The 15,888-nt window shown below is 44.6% G+C and overlaps 1 protein-coding gene across 2 annotated transcripts in view; it reads left to right on the forward strand.

Moving 5' to 3' along the window:
- ANKFY1 (ankyrin repeat and FYVE domain containing 1) overlaps positions 1-15,888 on the forward strand; it is a 32,893-nt gene that overhangs the window by 12,665 nt on the left and 4,340 nt on the right. For both annotated transcript variants that reach the window (XM_027734355.2, XM_027734356.2), the window contains exons 7-24: positions 123-288; positions 2,297-2,501; positions 3,317-3,385; positions 4,101-4,300; positions 4,728-4,825; positions 5,208-5,433; positions 6,359-6,457; positions 6,829-6,982; positions 7,883-8,051; positions 9,196-9,314; positions 9,635-9,791; positions 10,725-10,925; positions 12,152-12,328; positions 12,707-12,854; positions 13,085-13,175; positions 13,627-13,751; positions 13,963-14,109; positions 14,618-14,708. In XM_027734355.2, the coding sequence (XP_027590156.1) occupies positions 123-288; positions 2,297-2,501; positions 3,317-3,385; positions 4,101-4,300; positions 4,728-4,825; positions 5,208-5,433; positions 6,359-6,457; positions 6,829-6,982; positions 7,883-8,051; positions 9,196-9,314; positions 9,635-9,791; positions 10,725-10,925; positions 12,152-12,328; positions 12,707-12,854; positions 13,085-13,175; positions 13,627-13,751; positions 13,963-14,109; positions 14,618-14,708 (2,642 nt within the window). The remainder of the gene's footprint in view (positions 1-122; positions 289-2,296; positions 2,502-3,316; positions 3,386-4,100; positions 4,301-4,727; positions 4,826-5,207; positions 5,434-6,358; positions 6,458-6,828; positions 6,983-7,882; positions 8,052-9,195; positions 9,315-9,634; positions 9,792-10,724; positions 10,926-12,151; positions 12,329-12,706; positions 12,855-13,084; positions 13,176-13,626; positions 13,752-13,962; positions 14,110-14,617; positions 14,709-15,888) is intronic.

Here is a 15,888-nt window from a genome sequence, read left to right on the forward strand (position 1 = left end):
CCACCAGGATTCTGCACTGGAGCTGGAGGGCTGACTGTGCTGATCATGGAATGGGCTCTTAAAACACTCAGCTGGGCTGGTGAGCCTGTCTCTGGTGTCAGTGCACTGTGTTTGTGTTGCAGCTTCCTGGGAAGCTCAATGAATTGGATCACAATGGAGACCTTGCTCTGGACCTGGCCCTGGCCCAAAGGCTGGAGGGCATTGCCACTACCCTGGTCAACCACAAGGCTGACGTGGACAGGGCAGACACGAGAGGCTGGAGTCTGCTGCACAAAGCCATCCAGAGGGGTAAGGACATGGGATATGAAGCTTTATTAACGTTCAGTTGTTCCCAGCGTGATTCCCAAGTCTGTTCCTGTGTCACACTGTAGTTGTCACTTCAGTTAGAAGATTGTAGTGAAGGATGGACTTTGTCCTGTTTCTTTTTTTTTTTTTTTTTAAACTTAAAAGCAAACAGACTCTTCTTTGGATCTGAGACCAGGCTGCTGGCTGGGGAAACTTGTGCTACTTGCCATCCAGGTGCAATCCAGTAGAACATTGCCTGCTAAAGGAAGAAATGTAGGGAGACACTGGGAATATTCTAATTTGACAATACCACATCTGTGTGACAAATAGCTGGATTGAGTGTGACAGAGTGAGAGTCATAAAGATGAAATCTTTTTCTAGACTTGGACCGTATGCTTCTTTGTGCTGGTTGACAGCAAGGGTCTGTGCTACTGCACAGCAGTCCTAGAGGAGGAAAATGTGACTGAAAGAAGATGAGGAGCAAGTGGAGGTGCCTCTGTCCAGTCTGAATATTTTCAAAGCTCTGCTGAATAGTAGTGTAGTTACCACTGGAGTCTGAGTACAACTACAGGGTTATGTTGAGCTGATCTCCACCTTAGAGTGGGAAATGCATCTGATGAGAACTGGAGCACAGCAGGACCTGGTTGCCATGGCCACAGCACTCTGAAGGCTCTGGATCAGCAGCATCTTGGCCTGTGGTCAAAGTGTGGGAAAAATCTGCAGTGAACACCTCGTGCTGCTGGTTTCCTGCAATGTCTTTGGCAGCTCTGCTCCAGAAAGCCAAGCATGAGTTTATTTTTAACAGCAAACTCTCTGGGACTCCTAGAAGTTATTTTGGGCTCAAAAAACTTAAACTCAGCTCCCAACTTCTTCTTTTAATCTCCTACATATCTAAACGGGGTAAAGCTGGTGGCTGATCCTGTGAATGAAACTTGAGCAGGAGACCTTCTAGGCATAGGTCAGTGTGGTGGTGGCTGCAGGCCTGTAGAGCACTGCAAAGGTTGCAGCAAATGCTGGCATTTGTCCTCTGGTTGTGCTGTCTGCTTTCAGTCTGAGCTAGGGCTCTGAGAATAAATGCTTGCTTCTCAGTAACCACAGCTTCAGTGAATCAATCACTGTTAACTATCACATGTTCTGGAAATGGAGCTAAAGCAAATTGTCTGAACTTGCCACGTGATTCTTATCACTTCTGATCGCTGGAGAGTGGGGGAATGTCAGACATGGGAATCAGAAAATGGGATTTGGGGTTTCATTGGCAGAGATAATACAGCAGTATAGATTGGAACCCTGTTCTTTGTTCTCCAGTCGTGCATTCAGGCCAAACAAGGTGTGACTGTGTCTGTTCAAGGTAGTCTTTGGAGTGAGGGTGGTTAATATGAAATATGACCCTGAGGCCATTGTTTGCACCCTGGTGGTTCAAGTCCAAGCTTCCATGTGTCTCAGTGGGCCTGGGCTCTGACTCCTGAGAAGCTCTCAAGAGGGGGTTCTTGGGAATGCTGTGCATGGTGGGTTTGAACTGCTGAAGGCCTTATCCTATATATAATGGAGCTAAGCCTTCCAGAGCAAAGGCTGTGTTACTGCTTGTTTGTGTAGCAGGACTGAACAGGTGACTGACTTCAACTACACACTTGTGACTGATGCCCTGGAATGGTACCTTTTGTTGAAAACAATACTTGTATGTTTAGTGTCACAGTTTGTCCAGGGGTCAATTAAAGCAGCAATGGATTGTTTTGATGGAGGAACTAGCAAATTCAGTATCACAATAATAATAAACTCGTGTGTGAACTTGAGTCACCTGTGGGCAAAACACTTTTTCCAAGGGCTTGTGAAATATTTTAGTCCTGACTTTGCAGTGAAGGGTTGAAGTTGCCTATTGCTAAGGCATGGTAGGAGCAGACTCTTGTGTTGGAATGAATGTATGGTCTGAAGGGAAATCCTGTGTATGTTTTCTGGAGTATAAAGTACACAGGGTGTATCTATCCACAAATAACCTTGTTTTGTTTCCCCAAAGGAGATAAATTTGCTGCAAACTTTCTCATTAAAAACGGTGCCCGTGTGAATGCTGCTACACTGGGGGACCAGGAGACCCCTCTGCACCTCGTGGCATCCTACAGCCCCAAGAAGCACTCACCTGATGTCATGGCAGAGATGGCACAGATTGCAGAGTCCCTCCTGCAGGCAGGAGCCAACCCAAACATGCAGGACAACAAAGGCAGGTAAATACTGGGGGAAGCCAAGTCAGCAGTTTAACAGACAGTGCTGTGCTGATCAGGTGCTGAGAACCTGCTCAGGTCTGTCAGCAAAGCACAGGTGAGACTGGAAAGCAGGAAGGGTGAATTCGTGGAGCCAGCTGGAGACCTGTGAGCAGCACTCAGAGCAGAAAGCTGTGCAGGCTGAATGGTTCCCTGTCATGGCCAATTAAACACAGCCCCGCTGCAGAAAGCTGGGGTGAGTTGATGGTGTTAGGACACATGACACACAGTTAATTTGCCTTTATTGAATCACTGAACAGTAAAGAAGGCCAGCTAAGATGCCAAATAGTACTTCTGAAAGATACTTCCCTTTGAAGCTGTCAGGGAAACTGAAATTACCTCAAAGCAAACCAATATGTGCAGTGTGTTCATCTGAAGTGCAGGACCTGTTTCAGGAAGCTGTTTCACAGGTTAGGTTGGGCTGGCAAACAAGTGTATAAAATAATATAGAAGACTTGGAGTATATCAACTATACACAAGCTGATATACTCCAGGGCACAAGAAGCACAAGAACTGTGTGTACACAGTTCTAATAGATCAAGCTCTTGTGCTTCTTCCTTGAAAGTTCACTCTTACATTGAGTTGCTTACAGCAAATTATTTGAAAGCATGTCCACTGGAAGAGTAGACTGCTCTTTGTTTCGAGATGTGTTTGTGCCCTTCTGAAAGAAAAGACAGAAGTTAAGCCCATAAATCTGCAGGGGCATGTTGATGACCAGGGGCAAAATCAAGTGTCTCTCTTGTTCCTGATGTAACTGTACTTTTTTGCTGCAATTACAGGACCCCGTTACACGTGTCCATCGTGGTCAGGAACGAGCCTGTGTTCAGTCAGCTGCTCCAGTGCAAGCAGTAAGTTCCTTTTACATGTAAAACACACGTTGCCTTGTACAGTGAATATATGAAACCTGGTTTAACAACTCCTCTGTGCCTCTTTGCCTTATAGTAAGACCAGTAATAGGCTTGGGATGCAAAAGTGTAAGGGCTTTGCATAACTAAATGTGCCAGAAGCCACGTGAGTTTTTGCCCTACTGCAGCAAACTGAATCTCTTGTGTTTTTCAAAGAGGGTGAAATAATTTCAAAGATGATGTAGTAACATCCATTTGTAGTGGAGCTAAAAGGAGTGATAATACTCTTGAAATGTCTCAATATGTTCTTGGGTTCTGCTTAAAGCTGCCACAGGTGACTTCTTAGGGTGGTGAAGCAGAACACTTTGCTTGACTCAGTTTCTGTGCAGTTGAATTTGCAGTTCTTGCACACAGTTTACTCAAATACAGGAGGAGTTGCCTCTTTGCTCTACTTAGTGGGAGCCCAGATCTACCAGGGCCACGCTTCTCCTGGGAGCAATAAGCTTGACTCCAGTAGTCCTAGAAGGTGCTGTGCTTGTTTCAGAGTATTCCCATATTCTCTGAGGTAACTGGAGCTACAGCAGGTTTTTTGGCAAGCAGGAGTTGTCAGTGAGGTACGAGATGAGCTAGTACAGCTGTTCAGCCTCTTGAAACTTAAGCTGAGATGGGGAACCACTTTTTAAGGTATAAACTGGGGGACACTAACTCTTATTTTTAGACTAGACTTGGAGCTGAAGGATCATGAAGGAAGCACAGCTCTGTGGCTTGCAGTTCAGTACATCACTGTGTCGTCTGATCAGTCTGTGAACCCCTTTGAGGATGCCCCTGTTGTGAATGGAACCTCCTTTGATGAGAACAGTTTTGCAGCAAGGTTGATCCAACGAGGCAGCAACACAGATGCTCCAGATACAGTGACAGGTAAACCAGAGGTTTGTATTTCTGTGTAGGTGAAAGGCTTGTAAGTTAATTGCTTAATGCTGACTGCACTCAGAGGAGCTGGATGAGGTTTCAACAGCATTTGCTGCACAGTAAATGGGAGGTGGTAGCAGCTTTACCCAGAGCTGGAGCACTGACAGCCCCAGGCTGAGCTGGACTTGCAGGAAGTGACAGAAAATCTGGACTCATTGCCAGGTTCTAATATCCTCTTTAGAGTTTCAAAATGTGTAATTGCTAAATGGTAGTGCATGTCCAGTCCAGAGTTGCAAGGGGGCTACTAATAGGCAAGATTTTCTTTGTTGACTTCAAACTTCAATGTTGTAAGGTAGTGGGGAAGGTGTTAGCACACTTGTTAGTATCAAAATGTGGTTGGAATAGCACTCTGACAGTGTTCCTGGTTTTTCTTTAGGAAACTGCTTGCTTCAGAGGGCAGCTGGTGCAGGAAATGAGGCAGCTTCTCTCTTCCTAGCAACTCACGGAGCAAAAGTCAACCACCAAAACAAACGGGTAAAAGCAGAAACTTAGAGTGAAAGTTTCCTGATTGCTCTTCAGAAATAAGCCAGCAGAGATCTCTCATTGCTAAACCGTAGCTTAAAGCAAGTTGGAGCACTTTGTGAACCTTTGCATGTTTTCAGGTATTTACTGGTGATCAGACCCTTCTTGTGGCACTGTTCTTGCAGCATCAGCAGTTGTTAACATGCTTCTAACACCTCCCTCAGTGCCTGGTGTGATAGTTCTTAATAAAAGCTGACTTAAGTAGTTTGTAAGTCCTAAGGAGCTTCAGCTACTAGGAGTGAAGCTCTTCACACCCGTTCTTGTGGGAATAGTAGTTTAAAAGCTGCTTCTCTGCATGTCTCCAGCTGTTAACCCAGCACCCTGTTTATTAAAGGGAGAAACCCCCCTGCACACAGCCTGCAGGCACGGCCTGGCAAACCTGACAGCAGAACTCCTGCAGCAAGGAGCCAATCCCAACATCCAGACAGCAGAAGCAGTGCTTGGGCAGAAGGATGCATCTGCTCCTCCAACAGCAGAGAATGTTTATCTGCAAACTCCCCTCCACATGGCCATTGCTTACAATCACCCAGATGTGGTGTCAGTCATCCTGGAACAAAAAGGTAGGTGTTTCCTGGCTCAGACTGTTGGTGCTGTAGGGAATTGGTGTGTCAAGATGGCATCTGAGCTGTGTTTGACAAACTGTAAGCATTTTTAAAGTAGAGCAGTTAATAAGGCAGGCTAAATATAGTCTTAAACTCAAATCATCTGCTTGTTAAGACTAGACAATTATTTTACCCGTGAGTGCTTGTAAATTCTCCAATGTAGTTAATGGACTTGAACAGTTAATCCTGGCTTCTGTTCTACTTGTACAACTGAGATCCCTTCAAAGCATTTGCTTCAGGTAAATGCTGGAATAAAATTTGGGTAAAGGCACCTTTGTGGTGAGATTTCTGCCTCCCTTAACTCTTACTAAGAGGATTTTGTACGAGGTAATGCTGGAGTTACAACAGAATTGAAACTTGAGTACTCAAATACTGGCAGATGAGTTTATCAAATGCTGCTAGTTCAGCTTCTTTCTAGCAGCAGGAGGGGAGATTGACAGCTGAAGGAAGGCCAGCTTTGTCTCCCACCATAAGTGAGATTTAGAAGGGAGTAGGTGAACTGGGGTAAATATCATCCATCCCAGGGAGCTGAGGAGGAGGGATGCTGCCACCACACTGTGGTACAGCCTCCACTCTTCATTCTCAAAGCTTTGTATATGCCACTGTATTTGGAATTGCAGGTAGAAAGGGACAGGTTAAGCCTCTTAGCTAGAGAATTGAATGTTCTTTAGTGTAAGTATTAAGATTAGGCAGTAGTGGAAATACTGTCTGAATCCTAAGCAGTATCAGATCAGGGAAGCTGAAGGTATCTTGCTCAGATCTTTCAAACTGATTGCTAAAGGAACAGCCCACTTCAAAATGTGACACTGCTGCAGCAGCAGCTTTCAGTGTGTGACTGCAGGTCAAGTACAAGAATGCTCTAATTCCTGATGCTTTTTTGTAGCTAATGCTCTTCATGCCACCAACAACTTGCAAATTATTCCTGACTTCAGTCTGAAGGACTCAAGAGACCAGACTGTGCTGGGATTGGCTCTTTGGACAGGTATGGACCCTCCACACAAGATGAGAATTCACAACAATATGGAAGCTGTGCTGTGAACAGGAGTTTTTTTAAAAGATAAAACAGCAGGTGTGTGTTCATGTTCTGGCTTGTGCTGCTGGAGAGGAGCTGTCAAGGAGAGCTTTAGATGATTCTTCATCTTCTAGAAATGAGTGCTCACCTATGACTTAGGGAAAGATTTCTAGCCCACAGCTGTACTCGCAGTTCTGGGGAATTCTTCCTCTGTGAACTCCCTGCTTATTTTCCTGTCAGATCACTGTATTGTCTGAGCATGTTAACCCTGTTCTGTTAGTCCTCAGTGCATCTGCTTTATAGACCCCAAAGTAAAATACTAATGAGCTTGACCTCCTCAGGCATGCACACCATAGCAGCTCAGCTGCTGGGATCTGGGGCCTCCATCAATGACACCATGTCAGATGGACAGACTCTGCTGCACATGGCAATCCAGAGGCAGGACAGTAAGAGTGCCCTCTTCCTGCTGGAACATCAGGCAGATATAAATGTCAGGTAAGATCCTAACTGATCCAACACTCAACTGCATGTGTGTCTAGAGCAGGTGGTGATGAATGCCTTTGTATAACGGCTTGAAATTGGTTTCAAACTGTGATCTGTGCACAGTTATGTGTTTGCCACTGTTTTATGGCACTACAGCTGAGGGGTTACATGTGTGAACTTGGACCTGTGTGTAGCTCCGTTGGTCAGTACCTCCTCTAGTGGCTGCAGAAGGAGGTGCCACTTAATTCTAAGTGAGCCAGAATCCTCTGTAACAGACTCAAGTCCTAGAGAGAGGCCTGGAGGCACTGAACTTCCATGTGCCAGCTTGTTGGAGCTGCGTGTTTGCCACCATCCGAAATAATTAGATGTAGGTCCAGCAACAAGATTCCAATAGAACTTGCCTCCTGAGTATCTCCTAGACAACTTGATATTAGACTTAACAGAACATTTGTCTGCTTACATGACTGACAGGCTGGCTGTGAAAGTTGGCAAGCTATACTGTCATGAATGTCACGGGTACAAACTGCCTAATGCTGCTGTTCTAACTTCAGGCTTTTAACAGTTGGTATTTGACTGTTGCTTGAAGTGTTGCCACGTTGCAGACAAAGCTGTTCTCTGCTGTGGCAGCAGGCTGGCTCTGAAGGAACTTGTTCAAATAATGGCTGCACTGAAGGCAGTGAGTGTCTCTGAGCTAAGAACACTCACTTTTCCAACTTAACAAAATCAATCACTTGCTACTAAAGGGGGGGAAGAAAGGTAAATACAAAGCTGTGATGAAATATGAGCTTGGTGTGTTTGCTTGGCTGGAGAGAAATGACCTTACCACAGCAGAAATACACACGTGAGGAGGGGATTTTTGGCTTTCTCAGTAAACTGCTGTTAGTAACACACTTGGAACTGTCCCTGCTGCAGGACACAGGACGGAGAGACAGCCCTGCAGTTGGCCATCAAAAACCAGCTCCCTCTTGTGGTGGATGCCATTTGTACCAGGGGAGCAGACATGTCCGTGCCAGATGAGAAAGGAAATCCTCCCCTGTGGCTTGCCTTGGAAAACAACCTGGAAGATATTGCATCAACTCTGGTAAGACTGTCAGTTGGCTTAATTTAGTCTCAGTTTTGTGCACCTTGCTAGCAACAAAAGAGGTTATCAGCAAAACCAGACTCAGTGCATGAAAAGAACAGAGTGGTCCAATATCACTAATTTTAGAGGGTTTTTTTCACCAGAGGTCCCCCTCTTTTGTGCAGAAATCTTTTATAAATACAGCCAAATCTCTTGCAGCCACTGTAATAAAATACTATACAATGTGCTATCTAGATCCTGGAAGGAGTAAAGATCCACTGAAAGCATCAGTCCATGGCATACCAGGCTTGTGTAATGATCAGCTTCCTGAATAAAACTGAACATGCCTGTGTGTTAGTGCTAGTTCTTATTGCATCTTAAAGTTGCATCAAGAAGGCCTTTAAAGGCTTATATTTACTTTAAAGGTAAATTTAGTTTCAGGCACAGGTGATCCAAAAGGAGATTTCTTAGGAGACTGAAGTAGACCTCCTTCTGTCTTCTTCATAAGGAAGTTACTTGAAAGTTTTTGTCTCTGATACCCAGTTTTTGTCTGCTAGAGACAAATATTTAAAAGCTCTGCTGGTGACCTGAGAAATAAGTCTTGTAACTGTTCTTGACTGTTTGTGCTGATATTGGATAAGAACCTTTCTGGGGTCAACACTGCAACTACTCATGTACAAACCTTGTAAAGTGGAGTGGAACAAGTCTTAAGTGCCACATTGCTCAAGTTTGTAGTTCTCTAGTAGAAGAATACCAATATTAGCAGTACAACTCGTGGAAGAAACTCTCTGTTTAGCTGAATGTATAGAAAAGCAGGTAAATGGGCCAGAGCTTCAAAGGCAATGTCTGCAGATGCTGCTTGATTTGCTGTAGGTGCTGAAAGTGAGGTAACCAGTCCAACTGGCCTAAGACCTGTCTATCAAAGTATATGGGTGAATATTTGAATTGTTAATAAATACCACCTAATTAAGGATTACATAGTAAACCAATAAAGTACTGGTCTGGAAGACCTTAAAGCAGCTTCCTGAAATTCAGTGACTGCCACGAGAACAGACAAAGCATCTCAGGTTCTACCTCTGAGGGACAGTGTTCCAGAAGCAGGGACTAGAGTAGGAGTGTGGAGACATAAAAAACCTTCACTGCCTCATTGTGCTTCTCCTTCCAGGTCAGGCATGGCTGTGATTCAACCTGCTGGGGGCCGGGACCGAGTGGCTGCTTCCAAACCCTTCTGCACAGGGCTATCGATGAGAACAGTGAGCAGATCGGATGCTTCCTGATCCGCAGGTCAGGCACTTCCCAAACCTTCTAATGGGCACGTGTATGTCCCTGGGATAAGTTCATTGAGTGCTATCTTAAGTCAGTAACAAGTATGTGCTTCCTCAGGCTTTTGGTGGGTGGGACTTCAGGAATTCTGACTAATCTTAGACACATTCTGTTATCTCTGTTAGCATCATGGGTCTTGATGACCAGAGTCAAACTTAAACCAGGAGTTTGTGCTTTTGTAGGATGTGTCAGCAGTTGCTGGATCAGCTCTTGTATAGTTTTTTCTGACCCTTTTTGAAACAGTTCAAATCTGGATGAATGAATTGACTGTTGTGTTTCAGTGGGTGTGATGTGAATAGTCCCAGAAAGCCGGGCCCGAATGGAGAAGGAGAAGAGGAAGCTCATGATGGACAGACACCCCTACACTTGGCAGCCTGCTGGGGACTAGAAGAGGTGATCCAGTGCCTTCTGGAGTTTGGTGCCAATGTCAATGCTCAGGTGTGTGGAGAAACAGTGCACAGTTTTTTAAAGTTGATTCTCTGCCTCTAATGTAGCGAAAACAAACTTTCCTCTTAGTGGTGTGTTTTGCTTGATGGGGAAAAGAACATCCTGCTCTTAGAGCTGAGCCAGTGCAGCTCTGCTTTCTCTCCTGTCCCTTGTTATCAGGCCTAGGGCTTATCTGCCCATATGGTGGGTTAATTCAGGAAGCTGTGCTGAAGGAAAATAATGGTACAGTGTTACATTTCTGATGTAATGATTAGAATTCAGCTCCTCTGTCCTTACTGTGAATTAAAGGAAGAAGCAGGGCTCTATTCTGCTTCATTTAATCATTAAATGAGCTACAGTGTAAAACTCCATAATACTCCACTTTGGTGTGTTTGGGAAGTGTCTTCTGTTACTGAGTAAACTGAGGTGATGTAAGTATGAGTTACACTTCATTTTTGATTACACAGTAATCCTCAGACAGAAGCTTGACAGATAAGAACAAAGGAGATGAATGGGTAACATTTCTAGGTCCTGATGCTGTTGAAAGTGAGATCAGAATGAATCACAGAACACAGTCACAGAGCAGCCATGGCTGTAAACTGCTGCTTGATGCAGACAAATGATTAAACACCTCAGTTGAATTTGCTGTTAAATTTGAATGCTCATCTCTGCCCCCAAAATGACTGTGTGGGAGATGTTACACTGAGCTACTTAAATGGCTCTGTAGCACAGGATTGAGGTCAACCTGTTTGGAGAAACAAATCCCAATTTGCTTTCCTTGCCCTGTGGATTTTGAGCTCCCACTGCAGCTCTTTGGTGTCCCTGCTGAAGGCAGCTGGGTGTGTCACAGAACTAAACTGCCAAGTTTGCTTGACACTTCAGAATTAGGGAAGAATTTGTGTATTACTGAATCTTCACGTAAGAAACTTCCTGGTTTCCTTCTAGGATGCAGAAGGAAGAACTCCAATCCATGTTGCCATTAGCAACCAGCATAATGTTATCATTCAGCTGATGATTTCACATCCAGATATTAAGCTGAATGTACGTGACAGGCAAGGAATGACTCCCTTTGCTTGTGCCATGACATATAAAAATAATAAAGCAGCTGAAGCAATCTTGAAGAGGGAACCAGGAGCTGCTGAACAGGTAAGCTGGGAGTGTTCAAACCATGCTGGTCCTGTTACTAGTTTGTGGTAACAGTTGTTCCACAGGCCAGTTCTGCTTCATCCTTTTGTGTCTGTACATGCAATCCGTTTGCCAGATGCCAAATTGTCTGTTGCAGGATTTATTAGGAAACTGTAGGATGTATGTCCTATGTGTGAGTAAGAACATTAAGGTTTAGTGTCTTGTCAAACCTTATCTTGTCAGTACTAAACTGAGGAACAGGCATATGTGTATATAAGGAGAACATTCTAACTCTGCTCTTGTCTTGTGCTGGAATAGTACAGAAATAATCTATTACCCAGCTCTCCTAAAGCTATCCAAAACAGAAAACCTGACCTAAAATAGCTGAAAAATAGATGCTATGCTGCCCTGCTGAACTATAAAATCTCCAACTGTATCTTCAGGCTTCTGGTGTGACACTTCAGGCAGCTGTTCAGGAGATCCTTCCTACCCTGTGTAAGTTTAATTACTAGTAAAGTATTTCAGTGCTTAGTGAGCTCTTATTATATCTAAAACATAGCTATAAATACAAGTAGTTCTGGATATGCTTTAACATCAGCTTCGAGGCAAAGCTGAACAACATGTACTTGGTATTAAGCCAAAATGAATTCTCAGGTTGCCCAGAGAAGCTGTGGCTGCCCCATCCTTGGAAGTGTTCAAGGCCACGTTGGACAGGGCTTGGAGCAACCTGGGATAGTGGAAAGTGTCCCTGTCCATGGCAGGGGTGTTGGAACTGGATGGTCCCTTCTAGCCCAAACCATTCCATGGTTCTGTGAATACACTTGGCATCAGTGTGGCAGGATTGCATGTTGCTTCCTTCTCCTGGATTAACTGCCAGATTGACTCAAGCTTGTTTCATTTAACTGAATTTATCATTAACTGCTGCTCAGTGCTTCACTACAACAGCTGTTAACCTTTTGTCTGTCTAACAATACTCTCCAGTGTGTGGTCAAGCCCAGGTTATAAAGTGGAAATAAAGCAGTCTGCAGCAGGCTTGAGTGAGCAGTTGCATCAGATAACTGAACTGAGAAATCACCTGATAGATGTGATTAACAGATAAGTCTCTCATGTCAGCCAGTGAAAGGAACAAGATTCTACCGTTCAACTAGATGGAGCAAATGTCTCTTGGTGAAAATATGTCCTGCTATGTAAAACAACTTGTTCTGCAGCAGTAATGGATTTAATTTCACGTGCCCTTTCTGCCACAGGTTGACAACAAAGGCCGGAATTTCCTCCATGTGGCTGTTCAGAACTCAGACATCGAGAGTGTGCTGTTCCTGATCAGTGTCCAGGCTAATGTGAACTCCAGGGTCCAGGATGCCTCCAAACTCACCCCTCTCCACCTGGCAGTCCAGGCTGGCTCCGAGATCATCGTGCGCAATCTGGTACGTGCTGGGGTCGCTTTTCCTCTGCTTAAAAATGCACGTTGTGGCTTAACACACAGTGCCTGTAGCCTGGAGAAGGCACCTGAAGGTGACACCACTTTTTCTGAAACAGGAAGTTCCCTTAGTTTGTGCTGTTGCTGAGCTGCCCCAGGTTTGCAGCAATCCCTGGGCAGTGCGACTCACTAAAGAACCTTCCCTTGCCCTTTCTACGCATTTGAACACAAACACAAGTTGCAGCAGCTCAGTAATGACAGCATTTTATGTGTGCTGGAGGCCCTGCAGTATCTCTGTGCAGTGGAGTCTTGTGTGCTTCATTCTCAGAAATAAAGAAATAGCCCTGGAAGCATGGCTGACCGTGTCCCTTTTGCACCCTGACAGCTGCTGGCAGGGGCCCAGGTGAACGAGCTGACCAAGCACCGTCAGACTGCCCTTCACTTGGCAGCACAGCAGGACCTGCCCACCATTTGCTCAGTCCTTCTGGAGAACGGAGTGGACTTTGCAGCTGTAGATGAAAATGGAAATAATGGTAAATGTCAAGTTACACAAGTCAGTGCAAACACTTCAGTAGGTCTGGTGGTGGGGAGAGCCCACTGACAGGGCTTGTTCTGCAGAGGTGGAACAGAATGAAGGTCCAGGAAATCAGAGGTTTTGAGAGGGAAGATGAGAGAAGTGGAAGGGGGTTGTTAATTTATTTATTAGGCTGCAATTATTGCTGACATTCAGAGTCTTGGACCTTGTTTTGTTTTTACTTTTCAGCTCTTCATCTGGCAGTGATGCACGGCCGGCTGAACAACATCCGGGTCCTCCTCACAGAGTGCAATGTGGATGCAGAAGCCTTTAATATCAGGTAATTATTTATAGTCTTGAGACTAAAAGAACCACATTCTGTTTTAAAATGTATTATTATATGACTGGTTTAAAAAAATCAACAAGGATTTGGCTGGTATTATAATATTTATACACAAATTTGAGTGAAATGTGTCTAAATTCTGTGTAAATAATGTATACACCAAGAAAAGAAAGTTGAAGTAGGCAGTTGAGATAAGCTCAGTTGGTTAGAGCATGGTGCTAATAACACCAAGGTTGTGGGGCTGATCCCTGTATGGATCATTCATTTAAGAGTTGACTTGATGATCCTTCTGGGTCCCTTCCAACTCAGAATATTCCGTGTATGTGGTACTGAGTTACTGAAGTGTAGCATGGTTTAAGTCTGAACCAAACTTGAAAACAAGGAGAATTGGATGAGGAACTGCAGTAGCAAGCAGACTTTGATCAGGATAACAAACTCTTTTCCCCAGAGGCCAGTCACCAATGCATATTTTGGGACAATATGGGAAAGATAATGCAGCAGCCATCTGTGACCTCTTCTTGGAGTGTATGCCAGAGTACCCTCTAGACAAACCTGATGCTGAAGGAAACACAGGTGGGTGAGACTCAACAGCTGTTGAATTTGAAAACCACTCAAGTTGTATTCATGGTATGTCACTTTTAAAGCTGGAATAATTGGCAGTAATATGTTAAATACAGTAAGATGCAAACATTGCACAGAAACTTAAAAACTAAAGATGCTGCTCTGCGCTGAGGGTACCACAGCCCACCACTCTGCTAGCAGGGAACTGGCTTTTATTTTTCAGTGCTGCTCTTGGCTTACATGAAGGGAAATGCCAACTTGTGTCGTGCAATAGTGAGAGCTGGGGCTCGGCTTGGAGTCAACAACAACCAGGGAGTCAACATCTTCAACTACCAAGTTGCTACAAAACAGCTTCTCTTTAGGCTGCTGGGTGAGTACCACTGGCTGCAGTGGGAAAGTGTTTTTAGCTTATGCTCCTGGGATACTTCAGTGAAGGAAAGAACTCTGGACACCTGACTTAGATGACAGTGGTTCCAGACAGGCTGAACTTGTGAATTTTATACTACTTTCAGTGGGGGGGGTAGAAATACTAGTTTTTCTCACGATCTCATTGTACAACGAGTAGTTGTACAATGCAGACCTGTCAAACTTAACTATTGCTTTTCCTGGAAGGATAGACATGGAAACTCCTGGCTGGGTGTGTAGTCTGATATAGCTTAAAACCCAGACACTGCTTTTTAACTGCTGGTGTGTAGTTGCTGTGGGTAATGTGATGATGTTGAAAGCACCTAAACATTGTCTACAACCAAGACTGCAAGAGTAGTTAGATCCATTGTGCTGGCTGCAACCTAAAACTGGACAAAGCCTCCTTTTAATATGTTTAGTGAACTCAAAAGGTGTCTGAGCCCATTTTGTCTTTACGTTTTTGCCTCTAACAGATATGCTGACAAAAGAACCTCCCTGGTGTGATGGCTCCAACTGCTACGAATGCACTGCCAAATTCGGAGTCACTACAAGGAAACATCACTGGTAACGTGACCCATCTTGCTGTGCTTACAAGGAAAGATTCCTCTTCCAAATGTAGTTAGGCTTGTTCCACCTGGTGCTTTAGGGAACCTCCATGTTAATGCAGGTGTATAACCACTAATCCAGCTGAAACATTCCACCCTGTCTTAGATCAGTAACTTGTGGTCTGACTAAAATCCTATCTTAAGCAGTTTGTGCATTTAATATTCTGACTGGTTGTAAATGAGAAATCCTGTCCAAGTTCCAGCAGTAAAACAGGATTTAAATGCCCACTTTCAGTAGTTGTCATGGAAAGAGTGATGCACTTCACTCAAAGGGAGAACAGTGTATTGTGTTGATATAGGACAGCGAGTTAACAAAGTTCAGTGGTAAATGTGGCAGTGGTTTAGCAAGACTTGATGGTAAGGTACACTTGATTATTTACTGTATAGAGGATTGGGTCAGACAAAACTGAGGCTCAGAAGACCCCTTGTGTTCCAAACTCCTTCTCACTGGGAGTTCAGGTGTGACTGGATCCAGACTTAGTCCCAGGCTTGGCCAATGGCTTATGTCTAAAGGATGATACATGTGCAATCAATCCTTTAGATCACTTAGCTAACATTCAAGGTTTCAGCACTTATTCCCAATTCACTTACTGAGTATCTGACACTCTCAGCTATGAGTAACCTTGAGAGGTGTCCCAGCTCCAGGGGAGATCCTGGTGTGCAGCCCACTGCCATGCAGGAGAACTCAACAGGCTGTTCACTACTTATGGAGCAAGATGATTGACTTGCAGCTCTGTTTGTCCCCAGAGCCCAGCTTAGCCAGACACAGCCTTTGGGACAGCCCTCTGGCTGCTCTTTATCCAGGACAGGCAGGAGGGAGCACACCAGCCCTGTGTGGGGCTGACCCGCTCTGAAACAGGAGAGAGATTTGAGCAGGTGTTGCCAGCTCAGCTTTGGGGTTCTGTTTGTAAGGGCTGAAAATGCTGACACGAGTTGCTCTTATGTAGATATGAGTTGCCTTTTTCAACTAGTCTGAACTTCTCCAAACATGCTGGGTTAGAGGGATGTTAAGCTAAGATTTTCTTAGCCCAGTGTTCCAGAGAAACCACAGGTGGATCAGTTGAAGTTGTACCAGTTGACTGACCAGTACAGAAGCATCATGTGGTTTTGGCATTAGTAAACTCTTCCATGAGAGATAT

The sequence above is a fragment of the Pipra filicauda genome, unplaced genomic scaffold (genome assembly GCF_003945595.2).
Source record: "Pipra filicauda isolate LSUMZ 115617 unplaced genomic scaffold, ASM394559v2 scaffold71_size5581439_pilon, whole genome shotgun sequence".
NCBI classification, from domain to species: domain Eukaryota; kingdom Metazoa; phylum Chordata; class Aves; order Passeriformes; family Pipridae; genus Pipra; species Pipra filicauda.